Raw genomic sequence first — 19744 nt, forward strand, 5'->3', positions numbered from 1 at the left:
TATTTTCAAATGTTTAAAGGTAAATTTTCTGCTAATACCTAAGCCCTTTGGTTAGTACCAAGCACTAAGACATATGATCAAGAGTAGAAACAATTAGCTGCAGCAGAGACCCTCCTAAAAAAGTCATGTTCTGATTTTAAACCAGTTTCAGTAATAATAATAATAATAATAATCTTTATTTATTCTGGGATTGATCCCTTTAGAATAATGTACAGGCTTCAAAATTAGGCTTCAGATCCTTAGAGTGAAATACAAAATAAAAATTAAATTTTAAGACGTCATAAAATATAATAAAATAATGAATTTAAAAATATGAAAATGAACAACAATAATTAACAGACTATATAAAATAAGAATAGAATAAATAAAGTAAAATCATATGTCATATCATAAAACATAAGATGACAAACACTTCTGACAATAAGAAATAGATAAAAAAATCAAATATAATTAAACTAAAACTAATAAATGGAAAGGTATAATTTCTGCTAATGTACACATTTACAAGAATAAACAAAAATCTGAGAGATTAAGTACAGAAATATATAAACCTTGTTTGAAACTTTCAATTGTTATTCTTCCGGAATTGTGTGGACAGAAGGTGGTCGAAGATACGGGATTTGAAGGTTGGAAGGGTATTAGAACTACGAATGAAAGAGGGAATAGAATTCCATAGGGATGAGGAAAGATCTACCAAAGGCTGCGGTTCGATGGGCACTTGCATATAAGTCTGAAGGCCGTGAGCGTGTATTGCGGGAATGCACTGAGGATTTAAATTGAAGGCTATCAGAGATGTACGATGGACGGCGGGATTGGATAATTTGGTGGAGGAAGGAAACAAGAAAATATTTACGACGGAAGGAGGGATAAAGCCACTTCAATTATTCATAAAATCGGGTGACAGAGGCGTACCTGAGAACCCCAAAGATGAACCGTACAAAGCAATTAATTAACCGTTTTAATTTTGTTTCGAGATCCCCGGAGACCCCCCCCCCTCAGTAAATCACACAGCAATAATCAAAGTGGGGGAATATTAAGGAAGTAACTAGGAGTATACGGGTTTCAAAAGGAAGTAGGTGGCGAAGATAATATAAACGTTTTAGGGTGCAGAAGATTTTAGTGGTTACCCTATGTACAACTAGAGTTGGGCAAAAATTAGCTATAGTTGAAACTAATTGCTAAAATTACCATGGATACGATATTTATTTATCAATGGTTCATTCATGAATAAGGGTCGTATCCATGGCAACTTTAGCTATAGTTGAAACTAATAGCTAAAATTGCCATGGATAGGATATTTATTTATCAATGGTTCATTCATGAATAAGGGTCGTATCCATGGCAACTTTAGCTATTAGTTCCAACTCTAGCTAATTTGTTATTTGATAAGCTGTCAGGCTTAGGGCTGGAGTGAACGACTGCCGAGACTTGGCAAGCTTTAGTTGGACAATTAATCTAACCATGTATTTAGTTTGTTATTGATAAATCGTTGTAAATTTGTATATCATAAAAACTACTACTCCTACAATGATAAAGGTCATAAACTACTTTATAGTAAATTAAACGAGCTTTAATCTGTACTCCGAATGATATTAGAGATATAGCTTTCTCAAAATAAATTCACTAACTTCTGATTTGCAGTAAATTTTTTTTTTAAATATTGCTTTTTAAAAGCTATCTCTCGGGAACTATTGAACGTAAATAGCTCTATTAGGGCTTCTGTTTTAGCAAATTTACTCTACTTTAAATGATTTTCTCTTATGTTTTCCTTTTTTTCAATCAGACAATCCTGACGAAGTCTTGCAAAGTGGGACGAAACGTTTGTTGACAATAAATAGTTTTTCTACTATTTTGGTACTGTTATCGACCACCACCCGGACTATCTTCCTACAATCTAGTTCATACGATCAACTATCTTCTTCCAATATTTATATTTTAATGCTTTCCTTAAAAGAAATTTATTTTTCATCTAGTGTATTGAAAGGTTATATAAATCATTATCAAGAATGTCAAAACTTTAATTATAACATGGATTAAATTAATTATAAGATAACATTGTCCGAACATTTTAATTGATTTTAAAAAGTTCCTAATGGAATGGTGTAATTACTAGATATCAGATAACCTTAAGGTGAGGTTAAAGACCCCGAAACGTTCTAAAATCAATAAAGATGTTTAGGTAAAAAATTATATATGAATTATTTTCATCTTAATAATTTTCGTCTGAACAACAATAAATCAATTTATTTTAGCAAATATCATAAAAACTATTACTCCTATGAAGATTAACGTCATAAACTGCAGTTTAGTAAATTAAAGTGGCTTTAATTTGAGTACAGATATACGTTTGTACGTCGAATAATTTTTGATATATAGATTTCTCAATATAAATTCACTAACTTTTAATTTTTCAGTCAATTTTTTATGAATATTGCTTTTAAAAAATCTATCACTCGGGAACTATTGATTACTTTATTAGGACTAATATTTTAGCAAATTTATTCTACTTTAAATGATGTTCTCTTTAATTTTCTAGTGTTGTTGATAGTTTCAATTATATATAGAGCTCTGAATAAAAAATTAATTTTTTTTAAAAGTTTTGAAATAGCCGCCATTTTTTATTCCATTTACCTATACTTGGCAGACTCATCGACTATGACTAGTAATTATACACAATTTTCCTTAATGTAATAGAAAATTTTCTCCTCTTGTACTAACTGTATTTGCACAATATTAGAGCGATAGAAAGAAACACTCATTATCATCCCACTTGACTTATCTTGTTGTTACCATATGTTACTGACGTTTAAATAAAGTGTTTTCATGGAACCTTTGTCAACTGAAATGAATTAATTAGCAAAACAACATTAGTCGAGCGACTGAATTGAAGAATAAACATTTAGACATAAGACGTAATATAAAGTCGTACGTGTTGTTGACAAATGACAGCATCGTCATCCTTTTTTCAATCAGACAACCCTGACGAAGTCTTGCAAGGTGGGGCGAAACGTTCGTTAACAATAAATAGGTTTTATATTATTTTGGCACCTCTATTGACCACTTCCCGGACTATCTTCTTACATTCTTATCAATTAACTTTCGTTTTATTTCCTATTTAAAATAGAGAATCCACCAATATTCATAGCGACATTATATTTCTGAGTAATTAAATTTATAGCTTATGTACAAAAGAACTAATTTTATGAATATTTATCATACAGCGCATACTTTACCGACATTTTCGTTTCCTTTCATTACACTTATCTTTTTTTTGTTTCTATTTATAATGAAAACAGTGAATTGAAGATAATATCCAACACAATGCCGTAGTCCACCATGCTGGCCTCTCAAGAACACACAAGCGTTTGAAAACCCAAGTTTAATTTCTTTATTTACTTAGCATTTAAAGGGTTTTTTTCTTTTTTATGATATATATTAATTATTATATATGTTTTTATTTATACTATTTGTAATTGTTTTATTACAAAATTAATAAAACTAGAATATTATTTTTTATGTATATCTATATTCGATATTATGTGATGAAAAAGATATAAAGCTAATAGGATTGTAGAAGTAGGTAAGAGAGGAAGAGTAATGTATAGCTTTCAGTGGGTAATCTCGAGAAGGCTGTGTTTAAGTAAACACAAGGCAGGAAAAGTCCAAGAGAGCAGGTTCGGTTCCCACGAGGCCTCTGTAATCTCACCGTTTTAGTGAGCTTTTATTTTTTCTGATTTCTCAGTTCCTCTTAATTCTCCATTGGAAGGCCGTCTGCGAGGTCTTGCCTACGGTTCATGTAATGTCTGTACGTTATGTATAATAAATTAAATTAAAACTTCAATATTTTATTTTTTATTAATTTCACATTAAAATAATATTCCTTTCAACGTTTCGGACTGTCCGTCCATCTTCAGGTGTTGATTCTAAAAATAGTAACAAAGTCCTGTTTATTATTGTATATATATATATATATATATATAGATTTGTTTTGGTGGGTCTTGAGGATCAGTCAATAATTACTTTGTAATAATACATCTTTTGGGCGTTCCGCAACTTTATTGTTTGCATAATTATGCTTACAATGAGAAAAACACAGTTTTTTAGAACATACACTCTTTTCAAATAATTAACACAAAAAATCCTCAGCTGCACTGTGTTCTACCTTATGATGCTAACAAGTTCAAATTTGGGGGACTGAAATGGCCATATGTACCAGTTTTTTTAATTTTATTTAAAAAAATTAAATAAATAAAATAATTAAGCCTAAACACATCTGACTTTCATTTCAAAATCATTTCAGTCCTTCCCCAAACTTGAACATGTTAGTTAGAACATCATAAGGTAGAACACACTGCAGTTGAGAATTTTTTGTGATAATTATTTGAAGAGAGTATGTTTTAAAAAATTGAGTGTTTTTCTCATTGTAGGGCATAACTATGCAAACAATAAAGTTGCTGAACGCCCAAAAGATGTATTATTACAAAGTAATTATTGACTGATCCTCAAGACCCACCAAAACAAATGTATATATACAATAATAAACAGCACTTTGTTACTATTTTTAGAATCAACACCTGAAGATGGACGGACATTCCGAAACAATCAAAGGAATATTATTTTAATGTGAAATTAATAAGAAATAAAATATTGAAGTTTTAATTTAATTTATTATACATAACGTACAGACATTACATAAACCTATAATTATTTGAAGAGAGTATGTTTTAAAAAAACTGTGTTTTTCTCATTGTAGGGCATGTCTATGCAAACAATAAAGTTTCGAAACGTCACCAAAAGATGTATTATTACAAAGTAATTATTGACTGATCCTCAAGACCCACCAAAACAAATATATGTATACAACAGTTGACAAAAACGTTATATATACATATATTTTTTTTTGGGGGGGTCTTGAGAATTAGTCAATGATACAACTTTGGGGACGTTTCGCAACTTAATTGTTTACATAGTCATGCCCTACTATGAGAAAACAGTTTTTTAGAACAAATACTCTCTTCAAATAATTGTCACAAAACGAGAGTACATAGTGCGATCCTTTTGTACATTATATGTATTATAAAATTTTGTTTTATTCTATTTATTTATTGATATATACAATTATACATTCATGTACATACATCCAGTAAATTTAATTTTAGTTTATAATGGAGTGATACAGGAGTGTAGAGAAAATACCCGTTGGTAGCACTCTAATGACGCTTTTTCATTAGGTATCGTGGCCACCTTCTTTTCAGGTGCCTAGGAGGATTGTCAGAAATAGCAGAGGAAACAAGGTTAGAAACTAGTAGGTTTGGGGTGATTAGGGAGTTTATGATGGAAAGAATGATATCTGGTTCGGGCTAGATCGGTTACACATGGAACATTAAGGTATGATTTTATTTGTGACGAAGTAAGGAGCCTAGAGGATTTCACTAAGGGTTTTAGATTGTAAGGATTGGATACAAGAGGAATTCGAAGGTTTAGTAGAGCCCCAAAGCTCAACTCCATATGTCAAGATAGGCCTTATAATTGTTATGTAGATCAGTCTTATGTAATGAATTGGAAGTTTAGACCGTTTGTCTAGTAAGTGCTGTAATAGTCGAAATCGACCTGCAGTTTCCTGTCTTTTCAATCTTGTCTGAGGAATTGTAAAATTTTTCAAAGTTTCTATCAGGAGCGTTAATACGGATGTACTTCATTAATTTGAACCGAATAATTGAAACCCTAAAAGTTGGAAAATTTTGATAAATTACTTCAAGCTGTGTAAATTATTGGAAAACACTACTCAAAGATATGATTATATTCAAATAAACGTTATTTAAGAAGTTCATTTTTCCAGAAATGTATAGGAATAGCGCTAATGTCAGGAAATACTCCTCAGAACTTCGGCAAGTTGAAAAATCCGTTAAAATTTGTTGGAAAATTTTAGAAATTGTCTTCTCTCCCCACCCCCACCAGATAAGTCTTAACAAATTTTAGGTTTCTATTCAAGGACACAAAAAAAAATATGTCCCCTATTCAGAGGTTTTCCAATATTCTAAAAAAAAAATTAAGTAAAAAATCTGAGAAAATTACGAGGAGACTGACAACGAAAGTATTTACATAGACGACTTATATATTTCGAGTGAAGACAGATTTTATTGCTGGTAGCGGTTGTAGTATTTGATTTAGTGATGCCGCGAAATGATATGTAGCCCCAGTTCATTTGTTGCTCCTACAAATCGAGCAAAGGGACAAGGCAGAACAGCTAGTTGGCTTTTTGTTATAACTTTAAGACAACTGTCATAAATATTAGACCACTTCGCACAAACATGGCCGCTATGTTATCGATAAAATGAGTTTCTAATTTACAATTGATTCGGAACCAGTTGGGATCGATGTAGTCATGGGAACTCAATAGGGTTCTGCTCAATTGACGACTCTTGGAACTTGTTTCGAAACCGGAATCAACTAGGATATGAATTAGACATTTAATTGCGAACGATAGAAGCCGTGAAAACCTACTTCAGAGCTTGAGGCGTGGAAATGCAATAGAGCATAGTAGAAGAGCCCAAGAGGAGAAAAAAGGCAGTTATCTCACCCCAATTTTTGATTACTTTAATGAAATCTATGTATAATTACTAGTCAAAACTGATGAGTCTGTCAAGTATAGGTAGGGGGAATAAAAAAATGGCGGTTGATTCAAAACCTTAAAAAAACACTAATTTTTTATTCAGAGCTCTACATCTTAAAAACTAACAACAACACTAGAAATCCTAAGAGAACATTATTTAAAGAAGAGTAAATTTGCTGAAATATTAGCCCTAAAAGAGCTATTTAAGTCCAACAGTTCCCGAGATATAGCTTTTTAAAAAGCAAAATTTCTTAAAAATCTACTGAAGATTAGTAGTTAGTTAATTTATTTTGAGAGTTCTATATTTCAGCAACTATGTGACGTATAGATGTATATTAGCACTCAAATTAAAGTTAGTTTAATGGACTATAAAAAAGTTTATGACCTTTACCTTCGTAGGAATAGTAGTTTTCATGATATTTGCTAAAATATATTGGTTTATAGTTGTTCGGACAATAAGTTTGATTTATGAAAAACTTCATTTCAGAAACCATTGGACGTTCAGATGTCTGCCAGCGCTCAAATTAAAGCTAGTTAAATTTACTACAAAATAGTTAATTATATTTATCTTTTTAGGAGTATTAGTTTTTATGATATTTGACAAAATAAACTCAAAAATGTTAATTTCTAGTTGTTCATATAAAATACTGGATTTTTTAAAAAATATATCTCTAGATCTGTACATAGACGCACATATATCTGCCAACACTCAAAATAAAGGAAATTTAACTTACTATAATGTAGCTTATGACACTTATCTTCGTAGAGGTAGTAGTTTCACATATGAATATGAATTTGGCAAATGAAAATTTGTCCGAACAACTAGAAATCAATTTATTTTAGCAAATTTCATGTAAACTATTACTCCTACGAAGAGAAACATCATAAACTACTTTATAGCTCATTAAACTAGCTTTAATTTGAGTGCTAATAGACGTCTGTACATCAAATGGTTTTTGAGATATAAATTTTTCAAAATAAATTCACTAACTACTGATCTTTCAGTAGGTCCAATACAACATTTTTATGAAATGTTGCTTTTTAAAAAGCTATATCTCGAAAACTATTTAACGTAAATAACTGTATTAGGGCTCATATTTTAGAAAATTTACTCTTCTTTAAATGACGTTCTCTTAGGTTTTCTTGTGTTGTTCCTACTTTTTGAGATATAGAGCTCCGAATGAAAAATTAGTTTTTTTTATCGCTTTGAAACCGCTGCCATTTTTTATTGCCCCTACCTATACTTGGCAGACTCATCAATTTTGACTAATAATTATACATAGTTTTCATTAGAGTAATCAAAATTGGGGTGAGATAACTGCCTTTTTTCTCCTCATGGGCTCTTGTACTAGCAGGGGTGGCCAAAAAATCGATATCCAGACCAATTTGGGTCGATCGTCGATCGCTCGCAAAGGCTGGGGTGAAATTCCGTGTACCATGGACTTTGAAGACAAAACTTTTCAGCAATAGTTTCAGACATATTTCATGTGGATCAAAAGTTATTAATTATCTATGTCCTTTTAATTCCCGTGGACGTGAGTTTATTGGCCGTTTAAATAATTATTCCTGTTGTTTTTTACGTAGGTAGATAAGCCGTATGTCTGTATTTCGGTACGATGTGTACTCAGCGAGCTATTGATAGATTAGTAAAAAGTAAGTCATATTATTCTTTCATGATACATTTTCCTGGCCCAAACCAAACGCGGAAGTGAAATATTGAAATCAAATTAGCAGCCATACTCTGTAGCTTTATAACAACTTTTTCATATTTATGAACAAATAGTACAACAACTTATGCATTACAGCTGGGAAAAAAAAAATTAAAATGTATTTTAAGTAAGTAAGGATAAATGTATCTAGAAAAAGTGTCAGAAAATCGATATTTTATGTAACGAATGTACGGAATGCTGCTATCAAAAGTTGGGCCTGGAAATTAATTTTCTTCATGAGCCTATATCTCGAAAACTTAATAAGTGATTTAAAAAATTAAAAAATAGTTTTGAACATATATATTACTTATCTACCCATATCTTGCTGGAATGTACCTCTTACCTTGGATTTGGATACTATTATTAGGAGTTGTGAAGTTATTTTGTGAACGCAGGATTTCCACAGAAAACTCCAAAAATTTCCAATTTGAAAATTTATCTTTAATGAAATATAAATTTATACTACAAATTTACTCTACTTTAAATGATTTTCTCTTAGGTTTTCTTGTGGCGTTGGTAGTTTTAAAGATAGAGCTCCGAATGAAAAATTAATTTTTTTTAAGGTTTAGAAACAACTGTCATTTTGTATTCCCCTAACTATACTTGGCAGACTCATTTTGACTAGTAACAATACATAGTTTTCATTAAATAAGTCAAAAAAAGGGGTGAAATAAATGCCTTTTTTTCTTCCTGGCTTTTGTACTAGTTTGTCGTTTCAATTAAATAACACAAGCTATAAACCATGATTGCTTTCCTGCCGAACATTTGGTGAAATATTTTTCTGCATTTTTATTATTTTTAATACTATTTTCACCTAAAAAATCTATAAAGTTTAGGAATTACTCTAACAACATGAATAAACAAAACAATATTTATTTTATGCCGACGTTTTGACATGAGTTTCAGGTCTTCATTAGGGCTAAGGAACAACAGCGATAACACCAACATTTAGAGAAACATAAAATTGAAAGGAGTAGTATACAAACCATACAAAACTTACCTACATAATATTATATTTTCATCTTTCACTGTTATCAATCTGCTACTATCTAATTCCATGATTATCAATCAAAAAAAATTTTTTTACTATTCAATTATCAATTTTTTATTATTTATGATTCAATTCAATATTTTGTATAATTCCAAATTTGTTTGTATACTACTCCTTTCAATTTTATGTTTCTCTAAATGTTGGTGTTATTGCTTTTGTTCTTTAGCCCTGATGAAGACCTGAAACTCAGATCGAAACATCGGCATAAAATAAATATTGTTTTGTTTATTTATGTTGTTCTTTGCTGACCACATCCCCGAGCAACTTCTCCAATCAGTAATCTATGGTCAACTATCTATACCTCAATATTTTAAATAATAAAGAGTGTTTTGAGACTTAACTTGGATACTTATTATTTTATTTAAACAATAATAACAGTCTCAATAAAGTGGAAGATTATAAATAACATAATTTTGTTAATGTCTGCAGTTCAACTATGGTTAATGATATATAACTTCTTTTTCAGAGATTGGACATTCGAGGCAGGATCAAGGTTCTCCATGGTCAAAACCGAAAGACGGAGGAACCACCCCTGGCCCTTTTTGCCCTGTGCACACCCTTTGGGCCACCATCGCTCCTTGAGATCCCCCACAAGGAAGTGATGTTCAAGAGCAAGCACAAGCTTGACCTCTCGCTGGTATCAATGGACCAGAGGGGCAAGATGCTGCTTGGCTATTCGGACGCCGAGCTCGCCGATATGGGAGGATATGATCTAGTCCATTATGATGATCTCGCCTACGTAGCAAGCGCACACCAAGAATGTAAGTGTAATTTATCAAGATTACATATAGCCTCAATTTAGTTGCCATAATTATTATTAATTTAATCATAAATTTTTAACAGTTGTTTTTCCATATATCCTTCATGTAATGGTACCATTTTACAAAGAAGCAGTTAAATTCTAAAATTTAGTTTTGATATTAAAATAATAATTATACTAATACAAACATTCCATTGCATTTAATTAACCCTGCATGATTTTTTTTTATTAATATTTTCACCTCTGTAAATGAAAGATTTTAGAGACATTTCAACGTCTCTTAGGGGTGCTCTCTATTTGTTTTGTTTTTATGTTCTTGTTTAAAGGCTTTAAACCTTTTGGTCATCAATGTTTATTATTATTATAAAGATAAAGACACAAACATTATTTCATGGATGCTTAAAAAAAAATAAAGATTATCTGATAATAATAATAATAAAATTAAAATTAACATTAAAATTTGAAAAAAGGCTATAATTGGAAAAGGAGGCAATGCACTTTTAAAAATTTTAACACCAATGTGACTTTAGCTTCCTCATTTGTGAGAGCTTCAGATAAATTTGTGGTCAGTCCTATTTTCCTTACTGTTGGTAGATAGCGAGAGCATTCTTCAAAAATATGTTAATCCTAAGAATGGACTGACAATATTGGCACGTTGGAGTTTGAACCAGATGAGAAGGTGTGAGAACAGTACAGCCTATTCTAAAGTGGGTTAGAGGAACTTCCTCCATGCGACCACTGTAGTAGAATGTCAAACATGGTTTTACTAATCTTGTAATTTACTCAGAAAGCTTTCATCAAACATGGCCTAACATCTTTCTGATATTTTTATTTTAAGAGGTTTACAGAGTTTTGATAAGGTAAGAACGGCGATGCCTCGGCCAGGGAAGCGATGCCTCTATTTTAAACCTGCCTGTTTGGAAAACTGGTTAAAGGAAAAACCTCTTTAAGTGATAAAAAAATCTTAGGTCCCTTGGGATCTCTGTTATAGAGGTTACACTGTAATAATTAGCGCTCTTCAAGGACTAGATATAATGTATTCAGTTCACCCACTTGTTCAACGAATTCATGAATACTTAATAATGCTAAAACAAATAGATAAATCAGTCTACGTCATCTCCCAGGCATCTTGGTATTACAGGAAATGAGGTTGCCGACAAAGCTGCTAGAGAACCGCTAGTCCTCCCAGGTAGAACCGCAGCAATCTTAACTGCAAAGGAACTTGCTCGCCCTTTAAAGGAATGTATTAATAAAAGATGGCAGGCAATGTGGGATGAAACTCCACCCAGAAAGTTGAAACCTATAAAGAAAGATGTGAAGTCCTGGATTCCATCAACCCGAATTAGACGCCGTGAAGAAGTAGTGATCACCCGAATCAGAATAAAACATACCCAATTGATACACATCCACCTCATAACAGGAGAGGCCCCTCCAAAATGTTTGAAGTGTAATAGTAATCTGACCGTCAAACACATTTTTGAAGAATGTCATCACTACTCATTAACTTTGAACCAGTTAGGGATATCAACAAATGTTGCAATGGCGTTGAGAAACGATGAATCCGTAATTGAAAGAGCCATTAAAGTCATCCATCAGACTAACTTAATAACCAGCCTTTAATTATTATAATTATCAATTTATCTTGCCTTATTTTTAAAATTAGAACAGTTACTTATCTGCTTTTCATCATCCTTTCCACTATTATAACGATTATTAAACAAATTATAATTGCCTAGCTAGATAATATTTCAAATCTCACGGAAATGAGTCCTACTGGTGCGGATCAGTACACCATACCAAAGCTATGACTATGGAACAACTAGGCCTTAACAAAACCAACAACCAATGGGCGTTGATGACCAGGCTGTTAAACGCCCTTTCAAAACTAACAAACAAACAACTGTAATAATTATTTACAATTTACAGATATTTTCCTTATTAAATTGAATTATTTAACGCATTAATTCGGATGCATTCGAGAAGTTCATAGCATGTTAATTATTTATTCACTTGGGCTACATACATATTATTTCCATTACTTGAGATTTACAATTGATATTTATTTTTTATTTCAGTGTTGAAAACGGGTGCTTCAGGCATGATAGCCTATAGGTACCAGAGTAAAGAAGGACAGTGGCAATGGCTTCAAACAAGCTCAAGACTCGTCTACAAAAATTCGAAGCCCGATTTTGTCATAAGCACACATCGACCTCTCATGTACATAATAACAGTATTATATTTTTAAAATATGGTTTACTATAATCTAATATAGTTCATAATTCAAATATTCAAAGAATTTATCAAATATTATTGTCTATCTATCGAATATTATTTTTAACATTATTAAAAATTTATAGCCCTATATTGAGTTGGTGAGTATAAAAAGAAATATTTTTTTCTCCTGTTTATATAATATATTTTATATGTTTAATTAGACCTCTTCTTTTATGTAATTTATTTATTTTAAACAACTATATTAACTGCTGTAAAATTGTATAAGTTCAAAATTTGTCCAGAAAAATTAATACATATAATATATCAAGTTCAAACCTAATCAACATATAAAGCAATATAAAAATAAAAGTAAAAGAATTCAAATCATGACTGAATTCATAAATAGGCAAAATTAGCTGTAGTTGAAACTAATAGTTAATATTGCCATGGATACCACCCTTATTCATGAATGAATCATTGATAAATAATATCGTATCCATGACAATTTTAGTTATCAGCTTCAACTATAGCCAATTTTTGTCCATCTCTGACTGCATTGAATGTTATAATTTAAAATTAAACTTACTCTGGTAAAAATTATGAAACTAGTAAGAACTTTTATTTCAGTAAATATTACTAACAATTACTAGTAATTTAAATTATTAGTAATACTATATTACTACTATACTTACTATGTTAGTAATGTAAAAGAAAATACTATATTAATAAACTATTTTGATTTACTTAGCACTTAATTATTAAAATCAACTTTATTTTTAATTTAAACCTTTTTTATAATTTTTAATTTAAATTTTAAACTACATTAAATATTAACATCATTAGAAACTAAACCTTTTATACTGCTTTATACGTTAGGCTATAAAACTTATATAAAAATATAATTTTTGCTACATAATTTTAGTTTGAAGGGATTATGACTCACCACTTTTGAAATGCTGAACTTCAAATGCTTGAAAACACAACACTTTACAAATTTCTTTTTTATTTCACTAAATTTTTATCTGAAAAAAGTTAAGAACAAATAAAAATATATAATTAAATTAACTGTTTTTTTACATTAAATTTTTAACTATATTAAATAATACCAACATAAACAATTAAATATTTTATATGTCAAATCAAATTTATAAACATTGACTATATAATTTAAATCTGAAGGGATTATAACTCACCACTTTTGAAATTCTGAATTTTGACCATTTGAAAACACAGCACAACACTTCACAATAAACTTTTATTGTTTTAAATTCACTTAAGATTTTATCTGAAAAATATTAAAAACAAATATAAATATATAATTATATGTAAACAATAAAAGTTCTCTAAGTCTTATGAACGTTAAATAATATTTATAAAAATAAAATTGTATTCTACACTATATTTTGAACTACATTAAATATTAGAAAGTCATAAGCAACCAAATATTTTATATTGCTTTAAATGTTTAGCAAAATTTATAAACTTTTACCCCATAATTTTAACTTTCAGGGAATATGTCTCACCACTAATGATATGCTGAATTTTGAACACTTAAAAACACAACAAATTTTATAATTAACTTCTTTTTTTTATGTCACTTAGATTTTATGTGAAAAATATTTAGAAAAAATATAAATATATAGTTGTATTCAAACAATAAAAGTTTTCTTAACCTTATAAATGTTAAATACATTAATAAATAATGAAGTTGTTTATAACAATATTTTTTGTTTGTTTTTTCGCAGGGAGGAAGAAGGTAGAGACCTTCTAGGAAAGAGAACGATGGATTTTAAAGTGAGTTACCTTGATGCTGGGCTGACAAACAGTTATTTCTCTGACAGTGAGTTAGTGGGTTCATCAACACCAACGGGTGGCTCACAGGCTCCAACACCCCAAAGGGTTAACAGGCGGTACAAAACGCAATTAAGAGACTTTTTATCAACGTGTCGGACTAAACGTAAAATTTCATCTCATAGTACAGTTGTTCCCAACACAGAATCTGAATTTATAGTGCCAGACTCAGCTGCAGCAGTCGCAGCAGCCTACTCCAATCTGAATGTCTACGGTGGAACCTATCCCTCGACAGCCCCTACAGAGACATACATGGGCCATTCAGGAAACTTCCACCAAACCCTCTATGACAACAGGTTTCTCACCTCTACAACAGATAACCTGTTTCACCAATACCGGCATTTAGGATCTTATTATCCTGATTACCATTCATCTGGTGGATATGTATCCAACGGATTTCTGGACATGTCTCCCAGAAGTGCAACTTGCTTGCCAACTTATGAGACAAGCCATACGGTCCATCAAATTGGCAAGGCAGACTGTGACAAACTGTACACCTGTCACCAGCCATTAGAACAAAAGTATGCAACTGTCATAGACAACACAAGGTATCCTAAATGCCTCGACATGGGTGGCTATGCACCTCCAGGGGTCGTAACGGTTCCCCTTTGTGACATACCACACAAAAAAAGTGTTAAATCAATGGACAATCTTTCTTCAAGTAATTCAGCAGGTTCTTCACCAGCAGGTGTAAACGGTTTAGTGACACCCAAAATCGAAGATATGAAGGACATGATGCAACACTATGAACAGCCACGGCAAACAGTGTTGATGTGGGGAGCTGCGCATACACCGACATCATCGAGTAGCAGGTCTCCTCAAGGTGGATCTCCAGTCTCTTACCAGGACAAGAAGTTCGGAGACCCTCTCAAATCACTAGCGGAGATGAACAGTATGGCCGAAACCAAGTGGAAGCCCGAGACGCCACCTCACGTCGCAAGCCCAAAGTACACCCACTATCAGTATAGTGAGACGGGCCAAGAGGTATTGCCTCACCAGATCTATCCTTACCACCAGTGAGTCACTTTGTCTTATTCACCCAAAGTAGACTTTTCAAAATGGAACCCTCCTAAGAAATCTACATACACTTCCCTTAAGTAATTGGATCATAAATAGATTAATAATGATAATTTAAAACTACATCACATTTAAAGATAATATGATTTGGGTAACAGTCAAAAAGATACTCAAAAATAGTAAAAACTATTTATTAAAAACCAACGTTTCGACCCATGTTACAGATCTTTATCAGTATTTGACCAATGAGGAGTGGAAAAGGACTGTTCTTTACCTAACTTATGAACTTAAGTCCTCATGAAGACCAGAAATGTGGGTTAAAGTGTTGGTTTTCATAAATATTTTTTTTATTTTTAAACATCTCTTTTACTGTCACCTTGACTATCTTATCCTTAAATTCTATACGGTCAACTAATAATCTTCCAATAAAGTACTTTAAATAATCATAAAAAATAAATCAACAAATATATTGGAAAAAATTAAATTAACTGACAAATAAAAATACATTTCATGATACTAAAATATATACTATTAATCAAAATTAACTTCATACAACATAAAGTTTCTAATGAAAATGAAAATCATAAATTCTAAGAAGCCCTGCAACGTGGGGCGAAACGTTGGCTCATTAAATTAGTATATTTCTACTATTTGAGTTTTTCTTGACCGCACCCGGACCATATTCCTTTCATAAATTCTAATTATATTGATTTTGCCCAAGGTGTTATAACGTTTTATTCTTCAATTATCTTTGTACTTATTCGATTATTGGTAGAACTTTCAGTTCATTAAGTGCATCAACTATTCAGAAAATATAGAAATTATAAATAATAATTTTGTAAAATTTTAATCAATTTAAAATAAATAAACTGAATTAATCTTAACATTTGTTTATTAGCTTATGAAATTTGTTCCTAATATTATTCACAGTAATCATACAAATAAATAATTCAATACAAAATGCTAGTAAAATATTAAATGTTAGAAATGAACTCTGTCACTGCGTGACTGGTACCATAAGTTTGATAAAAGATATAAATAAAATATATTACACTAAAATACTTGAAAATGTATCTGAGATAGAAGAGATGGGATAAAATATATAAGAAGTAAGAAAGAAATTGAATCAATAAGAAAGCAAAATTGGTATCAGAAAAGAATAAAATATATTAAATGCTAAATTCTCACCCTATTAAAAAAAATAATAACAGCATACATAAAATTCAATTAGTAAAACTAAAGAGCTCTTTAAATCAAATTATTTTATGAATTGATAATAATAAAGCCTAATTATAATCTAATTTTCATAATTATAATTTTAAAATTAAGATTAATTTGATAAAAATACTTAAATAAATGCTTCATACTTAAATAAATCTTAACGGTATGAACTAAAAAATTGAAATTTTTTTTTTTATCATGATAAAAAAAAGATTTATCAGTATCTATGATATGCAACTCGAGTATCAATATGTTTATAAGTCTGTTTTGTTTGTCAACTCTAATTCATTCTCAAAATCTTAAATTTTTTATTTGATACTGTTTAGACCCAGTTGTGGATAACATTTTCAAGTTATTTAATACAAAAGACAAAACCAAAAAGTTTTCAAAACATTAAAATATTGTATAAATCTTTAATCGCCTTTGATGTAATATAAAAACACAATACACTCAATTTTGTAAAAATGAACTAATAGGACTTGAACCAGGAGGGATCATTTCACAGATTGACTGTTTTTGCATGATATTTTTGTTTTGCACATGTTCTTTTTTTATTTTATTTTAAATCTGTTGCTACACATTACTATAAATTATCCTGCTGAATAATAAAATGAGTAAAATCCTGCCGCTAATTATATTTATATATTACTAATTTTATTGCAGTCATGCCTCTATATATTGTATATATTAAAAGATAGTACTGTTTAATTATCGATAGTGCGGTGAGTGGAGAACACAACAAAGTAAAACTTAGTTTATTTGTGCCAATCCTTTGTTTATTAGTTCATCCAACTCTTGCAATGTAGCCTTGATGAAGGTCTGAAATTATGCCCAAAATATTGGCACTAATAAGTTTTTCTTATTTATGCTCTTCACTGACCACATCTCTGCCATCTTTTCATCATATAATACACAGGGTCAGCAAAAAACGGTTGCTCAGTTGAAAAGTGAAATACATTAAGTCAAAAAGTGAAGTTTTGAGATATTTTATGATAATTTTTTTTTTAATGTTATGGAAATAATCATTTTAATATTTATAAACAGATTTTTATGATATTAATAAATTCTTTTGAGTTTAATCTTTTTAATATTTTAGAATGGAATAACCAAATAACTCAAAACTAGAAAATCTTGACTAGTAAAAAACATCATTTGTAAGCCAACGATATTATATGTTGGATAGAGAACAATTTTTTTCTCAGAGCAGTCCCTGATTTCCAGTTGCTATCCACACCCTCTTCTTCCTTTTTCAGTTACTCCAAAAATTATAAAAATTAAGAAATTCATCTCACATATAATCCATTCACATGCAATCAAAGATTTGTTTTTTACATCCTGTTTGTCTTTTACTTATTTAAAAAATGGTTGTTGCAGTTTGTTATGGCTCTTAAAAGTTCTGTATATAACCCATGATTTCTATTTTTAAATTTATTTCTATAGTATTTGCTTTCGTAACTAATATTTTCAAGCACACTAAAATATTTTTTATAAATTAACATTACCCTAGAATTGTTATTGTGCTTGCTTATAGGGCTTGGAATGTATTTTTGAAAATTGAATCAGTAATGTAAGTTAAAAAAAAAAAATTCCCCTCCCTCGAATTTGTTTGTCCAATTTTTTTTTTCATCTTTAATTCTACTGCCTTTGTTCTGAGGTAAATACCCAACTAATCCCTATGTAAAAAAGAGCCTATCTAGGTGTAAAATCTTATTCAAAACATTATGAACTGATCTCTATCAACTAATGTCTGTACTATATTACATTTATTTTTTAATTCAATTTTTTGTTTCATTTCTTCAACATACAGAAAAAATTCAAGACTCTTGAAAAAAAATTGATAAATCGATATTTTCTATTAATGGAAGTTTGTTCAATATATAGGGGTTCTACTGTAATTATAGTGTAAGTTAAAAGTTATAAGTGTGAACATATAATTCATTTTGGTAGTGTTCTAGAAACAACGCATTACAAAAATTGTATAATTTTTTACAAAATTATACAATTTTGTATAAAAATTGTATAATTTTATACAAAAATTTGTATAATTAAACAAGATTTCATTCAGCAGTTGATTTTACATAAGTTAAACTATGTACATAGATTTCTCATTAGAACTAATGCATTCAAAACAAAATATATTGAAGTCATAAACACTTTTAAAAATTGATAGACCCTAATGAATGATATAATATTTGCAATTAAGCATTGTATTGTTATGATTATATATCCTCAACTAACTAAAGTTAAACAAGAGAATTAGGCCCCATGAGACCATTAAAATTTTACAATATAATCAAAACAAAACATGGCTCGCTAAATTGGTGTTACTTACAGGCCTTGGGGTTTGGCCTAAAGGCTTTATTTTGGAGACTTCTGGTCCGGATAAACTGTTTTGTTTTTGGTTGACTCCTAATCAAAAAATTACAATAGAAAAAACTATTGATAAATTTTTGTTTTTGTTCAAGTTTCATGATTAAACTCTCTTTTAAAACTGTTCTTCATGTTCAAATATATTATGAAATATAATATAATTCATGGCCTGAGAGGGTACCCTCCCTCAAAGGAAAAGAAAATTTTAATTTTTGAAATTTATTTATATAAAATCCTCAATACTTTTTTCTTAAAAAAACAAGATTTGTTTCATGATGAAATAATTAGTTAATTTATATGTTGGAACTTAATCCCAATTGTAAATGTTAGCTGAGTGAACATTTTATACAGACTTTAATACAATTTTTTTTTCTCTTTCTGTGTTATTTTTTTGAACTTAAAATTTTATTTTATTTCTTTCTCTAGGATTAATAAATCAAAGTTTGAATTGAATAATGCAGTTTGACATAAAGACCTAAATTTCTTGGGTTCAAATATTATAAACCTAGAAACACATCCAGGCTTTAGGTTTGGACTTCACATAAAACAGCAGGATTCTAGTCTTCAATCACATTGGCTGTAAAATATTAGGAAGTTATAACAAAATATAGATCCTTAAAAATAGGACTTTTTTGTTGGTGTTTTACTTTAGTGTTAAATTAGATATGGTATAATATTATTTTTTTCTACAATTTCATGATAGAATAAAAATGACCACAAAATATTGTTTCTTTTTCCCATAGAATTGAATATGAAAATTATTGGCATCATCTTTAATAATGAAATCTAAAAAAAATTAAACAAATATTATTTTTTTTTTATTTTAAACTTTTCACTTAAGTTTAGAATGATATTGTACTCTTAAGAGATTTTTGAGTAAACCTCATTGGTGTACTTAAAAATAGATATAAACATTAACAAAAACAGAACAAATTACA

At 30.0% G+C, this 19744-nt stretch overlaps 1 protein-coding gene across 1 annotated transcript in view; it reads left to right on the forward strand.

Moving 5' to 3' along the window:
* The window catches only part of ss (spineless), a gene marked incomplete at its 5' end in the record, with an annotated part of 44027 nt that overhangs the window by 22332 nt on the left and 1951 nt on the right, over positions 1-19744 (forward strand). The window contains 3 exons of the mRNA XM_014437736.3: positions 9840-10134; positions 12209-12350; positions 14093-15214. Of these exons, the coding sequence (XP_014293222.3) occupies positions 9840-10134; positions 12209-12350; positions 14093-15214 (1559 nt within the window). The remainder of the gene's footprint in view (positions 1-9839; positions 10135-12208; positions 12351-14092; positions 15215-19744) is intronic.

Source organism: Halyomorpha halys, unplaced genomic scaffold (genome assembly GCF_000696795.3).
Source record: "Halyomorpha halys isolate HHAL.00 unplaced genomic scaffold, Hhal_1.1 Scaffold3509.1, whole genome shotgun sequence".
In the NCBI taxonomy this organism is placed as follows: domain Eukaryota; kingdom Metazoa; phylum Arthropoda; class Insecta; order Hemiptera; family Pentatomidae; genus Halyomorpha; species Halyomorpha halys.